General features: G+C 42.0%; 1 protein-coding gene across 1 annotated transcript; it reads left to right on the top strand.

The window, feature by feature from the left end:
• The first annotated feature begins 14,367 nt into the window (after nucleotides 1-14,367).
• On the top strand, nucleotides 14,368-15,207 carry LOC133925914 (uncharacterized). The gene has a single exon (XM_062371655.1). The coding sequence runs from the start codon at nucleotides 14,629-14,631 to the stop codon at nucleotides 15,139-15,141; it is 513 nt and encodes a 170-aa protein (XP_062227639.1). The 5' UTR covers nucleotides 14,368-14,628; the 3' UTR covers nucleotides 15,142-15,207.
• Nucleotides 15,208-16,844: the final 1,637 nt, after the last annotated feature.

The raw sequence follows: 16,844 nt of genomic DNA, 5'->3' as shown, positions 1-16,844 counted from the left end.
AAGGTTCTTCGCTTTGCATCGAATTAAACCACATGCTCCACCGCTTGTGCGCCCCCCCCCCCCCCCCCCCCGCCGCCAATTCCTTTCCTTGCTAATTTCCTACTCAACACTTGAACATTGGTGTGTTTCACATTCCACTCTACCTAGCCTAATATCATAGCTAGCACAATGCATTTCCTCATCGTAGTGAAGTGAGGGAAGGAATTTACTAGCTTAACTAACAATACCAGGCTTGCCCGCCGTACTTCCTATATAAAGTATGAATGGGCAATCCTGAGCCAAATCCCTTTTTTGAAAAAACAGGTGGTTCTCAAACTAGAACCCAAAGGGAAAGGAGATGCATATTTCATGAGTGAGAAGCACAAGCTATTGTATGCACCATTCCTCTTCACTCATTCTAGTCCTTAACTACTTGATTGAAAAAAGAGTATCCTATACTTAGGTAGGTTTTCCTATACGAGGATTTAAAAAAACTCGTGAATTAACTTGGGTCACAGGTGTGGTTTCGGCTGTATTGACTGCATCATTTGGTGTAACTGGTTATTCTTTTCGAAATGGATTTCGAAAAAGAATGGATTTGGTCTTATACATACGCGAGGAAGGTAATCAAAAAAGAAAGAAGACGAGTTCTTCTTTCTTTTATCACTTAGGAGCCATGCGAGATGAAAGTCTCCTTAGAAAAATAACTCAATCAAAATTCAATTATCTACTCTACAAGAATGAAATGCTTGTTATGCCTAATATACTTAGTTTAACTTGTATCCATTTTTCCAAGAAAGGGGTGGACATCTTCAAGGCGGTTCCCGTGGGGCCTAGTCGCACAAAGGATGGTAATTGCACAATGGCCCAAGTCTACCCAATTAAGAAAGGGAGCCAGGAATTGTGGATAAAAAAATAAGAAAAGAGAAGTCCAGCGGATTCCGGGGCCTTGACAAATGGCCGGTCACCATTGTTGTTAGAAGAGCAAAAGGCCCGGGGCATAGCAGGATGAACCAATGTGAATGAGTGTAAGCTTCATTGCCCGCTTTTAAGTGCGACTATGATCTTTTACACATTTGGGTGAAGCAACAAATTCATCCAGACCTTGTCGGGTAAGTTCCGACCCACACGAAAGGCGTAACAATCTGGGCACTGTCTCGGAGAGAGGCTCGGTGAAATAGACATGTCTGTGAAGATGCGCTTTTCATTCATTTCAGCCACGCCATAATAGCCACCACAAAAAGAAAGAAGCAAGCGAAATAGCTAGAAGCGCTCGCTTCGCCGCGCCCAACTATTCTTATTCACGGGAAAGCCAACCGAAAGATTTTACCACTATACATTGCTAGCATCAGGAAATAGAATAATCGCAAATTCCGGGTAACTGGCCAAGCCGCTAAGGTAGCTAAAGTAGTGATAAATCCTGTCAAAAAAATGGATCCTAATGAAAGTCCATCGATTCCTAATCTCCAGTGGAAATCGAAAACATCTATCCATTTAGAATCCTCCTTTAATTGGTACCCCGTAGGAACTACGAGATCACCCCAAGGATGCCTTCGGTGTCCAGGGGTTACAGACCGACCATAGACCCTGTTCAATAAATGGAACACATTAGCCGTCTGCTCTCCGGTTGGACAGTAAGGGTCGGAGAAGGGCAATCACTCGTTCTTAAAACCAGCATTCTAAAGTTAAGATCAAAGAGTCAGGCGGACAATTTTGGAGTACTTAAACGTGTACTCTTTGTGCAAACAATTAATCAAATCATCTAAATCTATGGACATATGGATTTTTTTGATTTTTTTCTCTCGGTGCATAAAACATTGAATCTCAGCCTAAGGCCTCTTTGAAGCAATTTACCTCATTCTTTAATTTCAAGCCTAAGGTAGATGCTTTTACTTCTTGTGAGGATTTGATTGATTTATCTAGCTCACCCCTTTGTAATGAGATTTATGTTGAGAATGTTGTTATAGAATCACCTAACAACTTTATTGCATAAGAGAATGATGAGCTCAAGTAAAAAGTGAAGAAACTCAAGAATGACTTGTTAAGATTAAAGGGAAAGAACCATGTCCAATCTCCTCATGATAACCATGCTACCATGGTGAAGAAGCTTGCAAAGGGGTCCACTGTGATATGCTTCAAGTGCCATTAAGAAGGTCACAAGTCATTATAATACAAGCAAGTCAAGAAGGAGATCAAGAAGAAGAAGATCATGAACCTCTCAAACAAGACCTCCAACATCTACATCAAGCCAAACTACAAGAACAAGACTAAAAGCAACCACTATAAGCTCAATAAGAAGGAAAATTCCAAGGTGATTGCACATTGGTTGGGATAAAGGATCGGGGGTGAAACCAACCCATTTATGTGCCCAAGGAAGTCTCACCAACATGAAGGACCCCAATCGATTTGGGTTCCAAACAAGACTTGAAGTTCACAAGTCCACTCAGGGATTTGAAGACTTAGCTCACAAAATAGAGTGGAAGTTCAAGCAAAGAAGCCAAGTGTACAAGATTGGACGCATTGATGAAGATTATGATCATCATATACCCGAATTCCCATGCGAAGGTAAAAGAGGTAATGGTAGCTAGATTCTTGTTCATGCATTTTGTTTTGCATCTAACTCATTTGCTTTGTCTAGGATTGCATATGCATATTTCAATTTATTGCAATGCATAGTGTAGGTTTGCATATGGTAGGTTGCTTATGTTTCTTTCTAACCCATGAGCAACCTACATGGCTTATTAGCGGTTGGTCCCTTACATGGCATATATCTCATTTGATTTATTTTATGTTCCATGGATCAATCTATAGGGTACTCTTCCCATTGTTGTCAATATCAAGTGCATATAACTCGCAAGTATTCAATACTTGTATGCACACATTTAGAGGTAGTATATCCTATGAGTTTTGATTTTATGACTAACATGTGTTATAAGTTATATCTTTTGTAGTCTTATGGAGCTATCAACAAGTCACCAGAGGTATGGAATGCTTAAAGGCTTCAATTGGTATCTTTGTCAAATCTTTTGTTCATTTAAGCTACCTTCATGTATAATATGGCTTAAACTTCCATCTTGACATATTGTCTAGTTGTGCATATGTCTCTCTCTTATCATATGTATGCACAAATAAAGGGGTAGTTCAAATCATATTATGTGAGTTTTATGAATTGTGATCCGTGTGTTTTTATTTCAATTGGTACCATATTCTTGAAATTGTATCCTCACAAGTGGTATCCCTTCAATTAGTATCATTTCATTGGATCATGATTTATGAAGCTCTCCCCCATATGCTCTAACACTCTTCCTCAAGTTTAACATGTGTTTGTAGCCCTTTTTGAGATTGTTGACAAAGGGGGAAAAGTTTGATGACCAAAGCAAGAGGCACGCCTAGTGGAGGACAAGTAAAATGCAAGGTTGAGAAAGGGAGACACATCTACATTTATTATCAAGAGTATCTAATGGAGAAGCTCTTGCATAGAGAATCTCTTGCATGGATCGATTAAGGGAGATAGTGGCAATAGAGAAAGGGAGAACCACAATAAAAGGGGATTAAGTGGTAAGAACATTTTTCCTAGATAAAACAAGTCATAATAAGACTAGAAAAATTGGTTTCACCCATTTTGGGCTTGCGATGAATTAACGGTGAATTAATGAAGCTTTAACCTAATTAATAAATCTCAAAAATTTGATTAATTATTTAATGGCTAGGGACATTTTTAATAGGTATATTAGGTTATTCTGAAACTAAAAAATTGGTTTCATAATCTTTGGAGCTACAGAGAATTTATTATGAATTCTACAAGTTTCGGTCAACAGTAAACTGTGCTGAAAACGGTTCTGCTGAGTTGACCGCGGTCAAATAGCCAACAAGGACGGTTAGACCGTCGGGAGTCATGGTCAGACCATCGGAAATCACGGTCAGACCGCCGATGTGTAGAGAGGTTTGGGTTCTGGAGGTCAGACCAGCCCAAGGGGGGTCGGACTCCTGGAGCGGCGGTCAGACCGCCGAAAGGCACGGTTAGACCGCTAGGAGTGGCTGGGGGCACTTGGTGAGCTCACTGGCAACAATCCTAGCAATTCCGGTGGCTTTTGGGGTGGGAATTTGGACTTAGAGCACCCTCTTGACCTCCTCTACCGCATAGGACCACACGTATAAGCCGAAATCGACCAAAACTCGGTTATTGCCACCAAAACATCAAGAACTCATGAACTTCACTCCATTATGAAATCGATCAACCAAATCATGAATTCATGCTGAGGGAAGCCTAAGGGACTTAACCACGGTGCTTGTGGAGGTTGGTGACCGCCGGATGATGAAGGAAACGGAGGAAATCGCTCGGGAGACGAAGAAATCCGGTGTTCTTCACATTTCAACCCTAAACACCAAAAGACACTAAAATCGGCTCGAATCCTTCAGGAAGCTTATGAGCTAAGGATCACGATGGTACCACATACTCACCTCGAATTCAAGTTCTTGTGGGCAGATTTGAGGGAGGAATGGAGAGAGTGCTTGAGAGGGAAGGGAGAGGGAGCCGCTCCTTGCTTCTTTAGCCGGTTGAGAACAGGAGTGAGGGTGGGAGCAGGTGGCTGCACGTGAGGGAGAAGGAGGGATGGTTGGCCAACTCTAGTGGGGCCCACGTGCTAGAGAAACAAAGTATTTCCAATACGATTTCTATTCTTTTCTCTCTCGAATTAGTTTCTCTCATCCGAATGACTTCAAACAAATTGCTTTATAGTTACAAAACAAAATCACACAAAATTAACGTAATACTTAAGAATCATATTTATGCTTAATTATGTAATTATAGATTTTGGGACGTGACAGCTAAGTTGGTGGACCCCCGGTCGATTGCCTGTGGAAGATGGGAGCTTTGCTGTGTTTTCCTAGTGTGTTTTAGCTAAAGACTTTGAGGTCTTTCTATTTTGTTTAAGTTAAGCATTGTAATAATAACACTGTGTGTGATACACTGATGAAGTCGCTGCATGTATGAAACTTGATCCTAGCATACATGTGGTTTACATCTGATTTTGTTCCTTTATAAAACCGGGTGTGACAGAAATGAAGCCTAAGACTTGCTTCATTGCTATATCTAGCATAGGTTGGCTATGGCACCACCGACTAGCTCATGTTGGCATAATAAATTTATCTAAACTTCTAAAGGGGGAGCACATCTTATGACTAACAAATATTTCTTTTGAGAAACATAGAATTTGTAGTGCATATCAAGCGGGCAAACAAGTTGGAGCTCCTCATCCCGCCAAGAATGTGATGATGACCACAAGGCCTTTGGAGCTCTTTCACATGGATTTATTTAGACTGATCATCTACATAAGCATTGGTGGTAACAAATATGGTTTGGTTATTTTTTATGACTATTCTCGTTTCACTTGGGTATTGTTTTTGCATGATAAGAGTGAAACACAAGCTATATTCAAGAAATTTGTTAGAAGAGCTCAAAATGAATTTGATGTGAAGATAAAAAGGGTGAGAAGTGACAATGGAAACAAATTCAAGAATACTCAAGTTGAAGGGTTTCTTGATAAAGAAGGGATCAAGCACGAGTTCTCGGCACCCTAGTCCCCTCAACCAAATGGGGTTGTCGAGAGGAAGAATAGGACTCTCATAGAGTCGGCAAGGACCATGCTTGATGAGTACAAGATTTTGGATCAATTTTGGACAGAGGCAGTCAATTCCGCATGTCATGCTATCAACCGGTTGTATCTTCACAAGATCTTAAAAAAGACTGCTTATGAGCTTCTAAACGGTAACAAGCCTAACGCTATATTTTAGAGTTTTTATAGCAAATGCTTTATTTTAAATAAGAAAGTAAAAAAGTTCTAAGTTTGCTCCTAAAGTAGATGAAGGTTTATTGCTTGGTTATAGACCAAATGTCTACGCCTACCGTGTTTTCAACAAAACCACCGGTTGTGTTGAAATCGCACGTGACGTGACATTTGATGAATCTAACGGCTCCCAAGTGGAGCAAGTTGATCCTAATATTTTAGGTGATGAAGAAATTCCAAGCGAGGCAATCAAGAAGATGACAATTGGTGAAATCAAGCCCCAAGAGCCCCAAGAGCAACAAGTGACCAATAATGATCAAGTTCATCCAACTTCATCAACTAATGTGGAACCACCTACATCAATTTAAGATCAAGACCAAGCTCATGATGACTCCAACAAATTGTTTGATGATGATGAAGTGGATGACATTCAACCCCAATCCCAAGTGACACATCCAAGATTCCATCAAAGGATCCAAAGAGATCACCAGGTTGACAACATCCTCGGTGATATACAAAAGGGAGTAACCACTCGCTCTAGAATTGCAAATTTTTGTGAATGTTACTCTTTTGTTTTCTCCTTGGAACCGTTGAAGGTGGAAGATGCACTTGGTGATCCGGATTGGGTGATGGCCATCCAAGAAGAGCTCAAAAACTTCAAGAGAAATGAAGTTTGGTCATTGGTGGAAAGGCCAAATCAAAACATGATTGGCATAAAATGGGCCTTCTGGAACAAATAAGATGAGAACAGGATCGTTACGAGAAACAAGACAAGTTTGGTTGCTCAAGGCTTCACGTAAATAGAAGGTTTGGAGTTTAGTGAGACTTGTGCTCCCGTAGCTAGGCTTAAATCAATTTGTATATTACTTGCCTATACTACTCACCATGATCTCAAGTTGTTTCAAATGGATGTGAAGAGCGTTTTTCTCAATAGATCAATCTCTGAATTGGTATTTGTGGAGCAACCACTCGGATTTGAAGATCCCAAGTTTTCCAACAATGTATACAAACTTCATAAGGCGATATATGGGCTTAAGCAAGCACCTAAAATATGGTATGAATGCCTTAGGGATTTTCTTATCAAGAAAGTTTTTGAAATAGGCAAATACGACTCTACTCTTTTCACTAAAAATGTTGATAATTATTTATTTGTTTGCCAAATATATGTCGATGGCATTATATTTGGTTCTACTAATAAAATGTTTTGTGAAAAGTTTAGTATGATCATGACAAAGAGATTTGAAATGTTAATGATGGGCGAATTAAAGTTCTTTTTAGGATTTCAAATCAAGAAACTCAAAGAAGAAATGTTCATATGTCAAACTAAGTATATCAAAGACATGCTCAAGAAGCTAGACATGGAGAATGCCAAGCCAATCAAGACCCCCATGCGAGCTAATTGACATCTCGACCTAAATGAAGATGACAAGGCCGTGGATCAAAAGGTATATTACTCCATGATTGGTTCTTTGCTTTACCTTTATGTATCTAGGCCTGATATTATGCTTAGTGTGTACATGTGTGCAAGATTTCAAGCCACTCCAAAAGAGTGTCATTCAGTGGCTGTTAAGAGGATTCTTAGATATTTGGTTCATACCCCATACCTTGGCTTATGGTATCCTAAAGGTTCATCATTTGAACTTATCAGTTATTCGGATTCTGATTATGCCAGTTGTAAAGTGGATAGAAAGAGTACATCTAGGACTTGCCAATTCTTGGGTAGGTCCTTGGTGTCTTGGTCCTCAAAGAAATAAAATTCCATAGCCCTATCCATCGCTGAAGCCGAGTATGTTGCTGCGGGTGCTTGTTGTGTACAACTACTTTGGATGAGGCAAATCTTGAGAGACTATAGCTACAACATGGTCCCACTTTTGTGTGACAATGAGAGTGCTATCAAAATAGCCAACAATCCCATACAACACTAAAGAACCAAACATATAGGCATCTGTCCCCATTTCTTGAGAAACCACTCAACCAGAGGGGATATCAATATTCGTCATGTGAGAACCAAAAAACAACTAGCCGGTATCCTCACCAAGCCACTAGACGAGCAAATGTTTTGTGAGTTGAGAAGTGAGCTAAATATCCTAGATTCTCGTAACATGGCTTGATATACTGCATGTAATTGATTGTTTTAGCTTTGTAGCTTTGATAGCTAGAGGTTAGCGAAAATTTCTTTTGAGACCTATTTTTGAAACTATTTGATTCTTTGATCTTATGATCATAATTTGCTACTTGTGATCATAGCTATGTATTGTTGTTTTTTGGCTGGTCACAAGTGGTAAAATTGTCTTATATGTCCAACAATACATCTGCCAAAGATCCTCGTCGAATCTCATCTCCAAAATTTGTTTCATCCTTTCTCCAGAACCCGGAGAGTCCAACCTAGCCCGGAATATCCGGATTTTGGAGGCCCTCAGCCTTTGCTTGTTCTATCGAGTTGACAGAACCTGGAGTCTTCGAGTCCACCTGGAGTCTCCGGATTATCCAGTCTATAACCTCCACCTGAGAGGATACCTCTTCATTCCATCTTTCCAACTCCTCTCTCTTCCTTCCACCATGGTGATCCTCCCCTCCAGCGATCTCAAGCTTCAGCCGTGGGATTCCCAAGTTCTTCACCTAGAGGCTTCCTCCGCTGGTCGGATTCTCCAGCTTATCCTCCGGATCATCTTCGAGCGTCTCGTTTAACCTAAAGGTGCATCTCAAGTTCAAACCACCTCTCAATGCCATGCCTTAGAGTCAAATCCCTTTAAAAGATGCTCTATTCCTTCCTAGATTCACATATCTTATGGGCTTGTAAATGCATTAGACACATCCTTCATACCCTAAGTTTGTGCCCCGAGGTTAGGCAACCTGGAGTCTTCGTGTTGACCCAGATACTTCGGGTTGTCTAGAAGCTGTCTATCTAGTTTATGTTCCTCAATTCAAAATCTTGAGCAAATCTTCTCTCTCAAGCATATCTTTTATGTGTATCTCAGGATTTCTTGAGATGGGGGAGATTACTTTGTTTGTCATGCATTTCATCAAAGAACAAAAGCCAGGCATGATCCACTTGCACAAAGTGATGCTTCTCTATAGTAAACTGAGGGCAGTAGTAGTAGCAACGGCAGTGGCAGCGGTTGTGGACATGTTCATGTTCGCAAGGTTGTTTGGAAGGAGTTGGTCTCATCAGGAGGTATTCACATTGATGAGCCAGCACCAACCACAGATGTGCCTCGTGGCAGAATAAAGATGAAATCAATGAGAGGGAAAAGAAAAGGAAAGACTGTGGCCTCAGGTCAAAGGCTCAAAGGCAAGATGACATGGAAGAGGAACAAGAGGAAAGTCCTGTTTTGGCCCCTTTGAAGCTTCATAGGACATACAAGACACATACAACAAACCAGATGCCTAGAGCGGTAGCTGACTACATGAAATTAGGCAAGTGAAAGAGAGCTAGATATGGAGATCCTTTTATACAAGAGAAGAATGTGTGAGATCATCGTTTTTGGAATGATTTTCCAAGCTAATTTTTATGAGATGGTGATCCTCAAAAAGAAGAAGCCGGTAACCCCAATGCAGTGGATAAATTGGGATTACATGGTAAATAAGGATGATCCTACTTTCAACGAAGTAATTTCAGGTTGTGAGGACAAGAGGATCAAAAACATCATGAGTCTAAAGTGTGATTGGAGTGTTGAAGTCATAGCGCAGTTCTATGCCACTCTTTACTATGACCATGAGGAAAACCAAACCATATTTTGGATGATTGAAGGAGAGCAATACAAGATCTCATATCAGACTTTTGCTCGATTGTTTGGATTTGATGTCCGTGACACAAGTAAGACAAAGATTCATGTTGAAGAACAACTCTCCACAGAAGGTATGGATTTTATGTATGAAAATCATGGTGAAGTGATATATGGCTCAACCAAAGGCATGAGGCCTTTTTACAAGTGTCCCAATTCCTTGTTCCATCTCACTTTAAATCCTAAAAGTGGCGATGCCTCTATGGTTCAAGGTATATCAAGAAATTTACTTGCTAGGATGTACAATGAAGGTGAACTGTTTAGTGTGGTGGACTTTCTTTACGAGAAAATCCACATTACATCCTACACACCTAGCAAGAGTTGTGCCTATGCACCATACATCATGTACATGATTGAAAATGTCACAAAGAAAAACTTCTTCAAAGAAGTGAAGCATGAGCCCTATAGGATGAGGTTACTGAGCTGCAAGTCAACTTCATGCTTCATCCATTCCACCGTCACTTCCTTTAGCCCCTCCAAGGTCAACTCCTAGTGAAGCACAAAGGGCGGCACCAAGATGAACATCTTCCTTACGTGGTTCTCCATCTTTTATCAAGAATGCACTCAAGGCCATATTCAATGTCTGCACTCATAATACCGTGAAGATAAAGGAGCACAAAGACAAGACTAATATGAGGTTGAGGAAGATTGAGGAGAGGCAAAAGGCTATTTATGCTAATTTAAGGATTGAGCCTCCTTGCTCTCCGGTCACCTCTAAAGAAGAAGTAAGCGAGCCTGAAGCCTTTGAAAACCTGTGGCCTTGGTATGATGAGGCCTAGGCTGCTACAGGAGGTGCTGAAACTTCACATGCTCAAGGAGAAGCAGAAGAGACCGAAGAAGAGGAAGAAGACTTGGAAGGCGTCAAGGGAAGCTCTCCTGAAGATGATGATGGTAGCGGCAATGGAGCTGGAGATGGGGACTATGAAGGAGGCAGCGAGTAGATCTTCGTCTTTGCTTCTCTTTCTTTTTGGTGCTTGATGCCAAAGGGGGAGAGAAATCAGTTGTTTATTCTTCTCCAACCCGGAGACTCCAGGTTGACCCAGAGTGTCCGGGTTCTGAGCATGTTCTGTTTCCAATTCAAAACTATTAATATTTGTTCCGTTGGACATATAAGACTTTTGTAATAATGTGTGATGAACTATGTGTGTGCTTATCATTAAACTTTAAATTTGTAAAGCTCTATTTATGTTAGTGTGATGCTAATGACATTCTATGGTGAAATGTTTGTTTCTCTTTTTCTTTATGTGATATATCATGTCATACGCATCACATTTTGTCATATTCACTCACACTTGTAGCACCCGACGGATGCTAAGATATAGGGGAAGCTCTTGCCAAATTCTTTAAATATGTGCATTTGATCTCAAAATACAAATTATAATCAATGCACGTATTTAGGGGGAGCTCACATATATCTTAGAATTCAAAAATCTTTCATTCAATTATCCTTTGTAAGCTTTAATCATGTTGTCATTAATCACCAAAAAAAGGAGAGATTGAAAGTGCATCTAGACCCCCTATGTGGGTTTTGGATAATTGAGGACAAACGATTGAGAGACTAATGTGTTTATTGAAGTTATGAACATGTTTTAGTCCTATTGGAGAAGTTAAATGACATTGGCATCCCTTAAAAAGAAAAGAGAATCGGCATGAAGTTACTCATTAGGCTTAAATTATTTTTATTCTCGAACTTGAGTTTAGAAATGTTGTACTATCAAGAGGGATGCGTTTAGGTTGACTTAAAGAGATCTCAGTGCTTAAATGACTCTTTTAGACCAAATATGAGAGACACAATTACCCCACGGACACCAGGAAGGTTTAAGTGTTTGTTTGCACCTGGAGTGTCTAGGCTGACCCGGAGTCTCCGGGTTGCCGGAACCTCCGGGTAAGGCTCCGACTAGGGGTGCTCAAATAGAACCTAAGTACTGACTCTGGAGTCTCCAGGTTGACCCGGATACTCCGGATTCTGGTCAGTGGCTCAGAGCCTCTGGGTTAGACTCCGAGTCAAGCTCTCTGTTTGGGCTTAACTGCCTAGCCCGGAGTCTCCGAGTTGACTCGGATACTCCGGGTTATGGTGAAGGTCTGGACCCTCCGGATAGGATTCCAGACAGAGGTCTCTGTGGCGCTTTCGAATGCTGACCCGGATACTCCGGGTCAGTTAAAAAAGAACTGTAACGACTAGTTTTGAGGGGGTGGGCTTAAATACCCCCTTCATCTAGTGCTATTAAACCAACTCGAGACAAAAGACTTCATAGCCTCTTTAGAGCCCACCCACTGCTCTAGTGCATTAACTCTAGCAAGGATTTGAGAGTTTGGGTTGGAAAGTGATATTGAGTACTAGTGAGCTTAAATCCATCTTTTGAGCACTTGAGTTCATCGTCAAGCCGTCGACTCACATTCTTTACTCTTGGAACTCCGAGCTCCTAGACAGTTAGGCGTCACCCGGATAGCACACAAGCTTGTGGAGTGCTCTAGGATGTTTGTGAAGGTCATCCTCGCCTCCACAAGGGAAGATGAAGGTTGAGTAAACCCTGAGCGCGATCTTTGTGGTCGCTCAGTGAGGATAAGGGTTGAGAGAGATCCGGCTCTTTGTGAGTACCTTAACGGAGATGTAGGATCATTAGATTCAAACTTCGAGAAACAAATACTTGTCTTCTTCATTTTCTTGCATACTTTATTGATCTAGTTGATCTTTTAGGCGGTTTGCCCCAATCTACTTGTTTGTGAGTTTGTCACCGCAAGTGGTTGATGAAAATAAGCTCATACATCAATTGGAACCTATGGTAACTCATAGACTCAACTATATTTGCTTAAAAATTCATATTTTTGATTTCCTATAATCTCCGGACTATCCGGGTTCACCCGGAGTATCCGGATCCTGTATAACCCGAAGTCTCCGGATTGACCCGGAGTATCCGGACTCTATAATCCGCTGTGAAGTTTTAAATTTCAGAAAACACCTATTCACCCCCTCGCCCCTCTAGGCAACATCACGTACATTCACTTTGTACTACCTCTTTGCACTGTTTATTGTCCGATGTATTATCCGGTGTAGCCTTGCTTCATCACCGGACCTTTCGACGTGTTGATCTTCGATTTTCCATGGTTGCAACCTTTTCTAGTGGAAATGCTCTGGTGTGTATCTTCCTTTAATCACCAGACTATCCAGTGGGTTGTTACATTCTGCCTTCTGGACAGAAACACTCCGGTGTTGTCACGCTTTGATCACCGGACTATCCGGTGATGATTAGTCTTCATTCTTCAGCACATCACCCTTCTCTGGAAGAATTGCTCCAGTGAGCACATTTGCTAATCACCGGACCTTCCGGTGAGGTCTTCAAGCCTCTCTCCTCCTTTGTCAAATATGCTTCGATGAGCTCAACATTTATAGCACCGGACCATCCGGGGAGGTCTTCGGGCCTCTCTCCCCCTTTGTCAAATATTCTCTAGTGAGCTCAATATCCACAGCACCGGACCATCCAGTGAAGCAAATCCTTCTGAGACTTCTTCAATTCGACCAAACTTTATCTCGGTTGCGATGGCTTCTTCATGTATTGCATTCATGAGACCTACTAACATATATTATTGACAAATATGTTAGTCCCATTGATTATGTTGTCATTAATCACTAAAATCATAATCATAACCTAATAGAGTCATTTTTGCTACAATAGCTTCGGATACTAACTAAACTGTTCCACCTTCAGAATCCTAAGGTCATACATCTCAGGCCCATCAATCCATTGGAAGAAGTAGCACATCTCCTACTCCTGCAAATTATTAAAATATTATGTCAGCAATAGTAATGACATACGCTTCTACCATAACCCATAACAAATATACACTCACACGATAATCCTTGCGCATATAGTTGCGCGGCCAGCTATAACGACTAAAGGACCATGATAGGCTTACTACAGTCACAAGTCGGGAAAGGGAGAGCGGGAGGAACGGGGGCATCTTTGCAACTAATATTGGGATACTTCTTGCCGATGTGTGCCTACTTTTCCTTACATCATAAATTGGTCGTCATACCATACTACTGCATAAATACCAATCCGTTACGCATTTGACATGCACCAAACACTTTTACATTCAACACTACCAAATCCTATACACCAAACTTGGTTACCATCTTGAATGGTCAATTTTACAACACAGCCTACAAGAGTAACATGGTCTACTTACAACCATAATAAACATGCTATATTAAACATTGAACAAAAACAAACAATCATTAGCTAATCTAACCAAATTTTAACATTTTCATCACCTAATATCCAAATCCTACCTAACTCAAAACCATCTAAACTATGGGGAATATCGAAATTGAATGGATGCAATGAAGTATTTACCTTCAATAAACAATCCCTGGTGAAATCTTTTTTATTTGGGTCTGAAATCGATGGATTTAATGAAGAATTCAAAGGAGAGGGAAGAGGAGCGAAAGCAAAGACCTCGAGCTTGATCTGGAAGAAGAAAGGGAGGAGGAAGAGGAGGGTGACCGAAGTAGCGCTATGTATTGGTATGAGTCACGTTAAAGGTGTTAGCGTGATAGGCGGTCGCGCCAACACGCTTAGCGTGACTAAGGGATCCCACGTTAGCCCAACGTATAAAGGCACCAGGGTTGATGTCAGCGTGACCATCTTGATCACACCGTACGAATTGGCGTTATCAAGTTGGAGGGTCACATTAAGGCTTTCGACATGATAAAATAGACTACTTTCTAAAAAAATTAGTTTCCCACTTACTACTTTTAAAATATTAATTTAAAAAGACTAAAAAACCGTGCTGTCAAGTCAGCTGCACATGGAGAACAAGTGTGGAGGGAACGATAACGCACGCTAAGCTACGCTGCTACTCTCCCTCAAGTCTCAACCATTGCCGCGTCCACGACGCACTGCTGCTCCCTGCCACCACCGAGAAACCACCGGCCCACTGCTATATATACCACCACCTTCTTCCCGCCATCATCCACCACCACCGCCGGCATCGAGAATCAGCTCGTCTGCTTGATCCCAAGTCCCAACAGCTCTATTCTTTGTGCATCCCGTGCACATACGGATCGCCAGAGCGTGATGCAGGGAAGTGGTGGCAGCGGCGGTAGTGCCACGCAAGAGCGGCTCTACGCCGCCGGCCGTGGGCAGCCGGATCAGCCTCAGGTCGTTGACGGGACGTTCCTCATGGAGCTGCTTGAGGACGCGCCGGCGGCGGACCAGCCGCCGGAGGACGTTGACAGGCTGAACCTCGTCATCCGGTCCCTCGAGGCCGAGATCGGCGGCGGGCCGCCCGCGGCACCGGCGGCAGACGGCGGGAGCACGGCGGAGGACGTGCCGAGCGACGTCGACGGCGGGCTGGATGACGTGCTGTCGGACCTCGGCAGCAGCCCCGGTCCGTGCGCGGCCGAGGCACTGCCGTTCGAGTACTGGGCGGCGGTGCCGCCAGCGGTGGGGCACCTGCACGACATGGGCGGCTGGTACGTCGACGGCGACGGCGTCATGGTATGGAACGAGTTCAGGGAGCAGTGCTATTACGGCTACGGCGAGAGTCCCGCTGTTGAGCAACTAGTGTACAGCCCCCTGTGGGAATGAATGATCAAATTCGAAAAGTTAAAGAGGAGTGTATTATGAATATGAGAAGCAAACCAATCTTTACAATTGCCCCTCTTCCTTCATTTCCAAGTCTTAACCACAAGTTGATGAGAGTTGGACATCTATTCTTGCATCACCATTAATATGGGCGGACCTAGAGAGGCTCAATGAGGACATCTGTCCCTGTTTAAATTCTTGTTTTTATTGGATTTCAATGAACTTAGGTTTTTTTTTCATGAAATTGCAAAGATCCAATCACTATTATTCTCCGTTCAATTTTTAGGCTGAGTCTGCCCCCTTACCATTAAACTTTTCTAGAAACGTCCTTACTAATCTTCAACCGTCTTCAACGTTGTTTATCAGATACCTAAAATTGCATATTAACATCTACTGCAATGTCTACATTGCAGGTAGAAACAACACGTGCGTGGCTAAAAAAGTGGCTGAAAAGTAGCCAAACTTCAGTCACACAAAAAAAAAACATTCAAGAATCTTGTCCCTTACAGCTTATACGTCGTAGGGTCATTGATCCACGGTTCCCTGGAAACGTCATATTTGAGAAACTATGAAAAGTTCATATAATTAATCTGTGAAAAACTACCCTACATAATTTAATGACTCTGGGCCCTGTTTAGTTTAAAGCAACATTTATCTCAGACAAATTTAACTTTTAGGCTTGTTTTGGGTAGAAGGGGTTCCCTCCCAATCCATGTGAATTGACAGAAATTCATCCAAAAAAAGATGAAAATGCTGAGGCATGGGGGCGTACTGAAGAGTTGTACTCAGAAATGGCCATGGAGAGCTAACACCGGTGTGCAGGAAGCTTCGCGAAAAGGAACTTTGACAAAATAAATAGATGAATATTTTTTTAGAGGAACTACGGCAGGCTTAATGCCAACGATTAAATATGCAAGTGAGGCATACAAGATTTGTGAAAGTAGGGTAGGAGAAAATATTCAGATCTGCCTCCATGGTCCATACTCCATACTCCATAGCAGTTGAATCAATGCAACTGAGAATTCCACAGGAGGCGAAGAATTGGCTTTAACACTAGTTACACGCGTTAACACTAGTTACATCATTACTGATACCGGCACAACCTACAAATAATCTTACTAATCAAGTATTCAGATCGTACAAAGTCTCTCTGATCAAACACAGAGGAGAGGGGGATTAAAAGGTTTCTATTGTTTCATATCTGAAACTCTGGACACATAATCTCTCAGCTGAACTTTGTCAATCTACTAAGACCTATCTCCCGCTTCTTCTTCCTCCTCCTTGCGTCAGCAAGGATAATTGCCTGATGCGTGAACAGATGGATGAATTTGAACTGACATTTCTCAGAGCGTGGCAACAGCTAATGAAGCAGATGTACGCTCAGTCCGAGAGATTCCAACGCCCTGCTTGGCTGAAGAGATGGATGTTTGGGTAGGACGTCAGCTGCCACAGGGCACGAGCATACCGTCTTTGAGATAGACAAGAAAGAAGCGTGCCTGTGTGAACACTTGAATGTTTCTTAAAATTTGACATGAAGCGTCGTATCCACTAAAGAAGGAAATGAGGACATGTACCGGTCTTATGGCTCGGAAGCTGACACGTACTTTCTTCTTCTAGAATCAACAGGCTCTGAAAGCCATCTGAACAATCTCATTTCTTCAAAGAGAGATTAAGATGAAGGGACTGTTAGCAGACTCCCGTTTCCG

The sequence above is a fragment of the Phragmites australis genome, chromosome 8 (genome assembly GCF_958298935.1).
Source record: "Phragmites australis chromosome 8, lpPhrAust1.1, whole genome shotgun sequence".
NCBI lineage: Eukaryota > Viridiplantae > Streptophyta > Magnoliopsida > Poales > Poaceae > Phragmites > Phragmites australis.
Note: the sequence above shows the minus strand (reverse complement) of the source record. Positions and strands in the feature narration are given on the sequence as shown.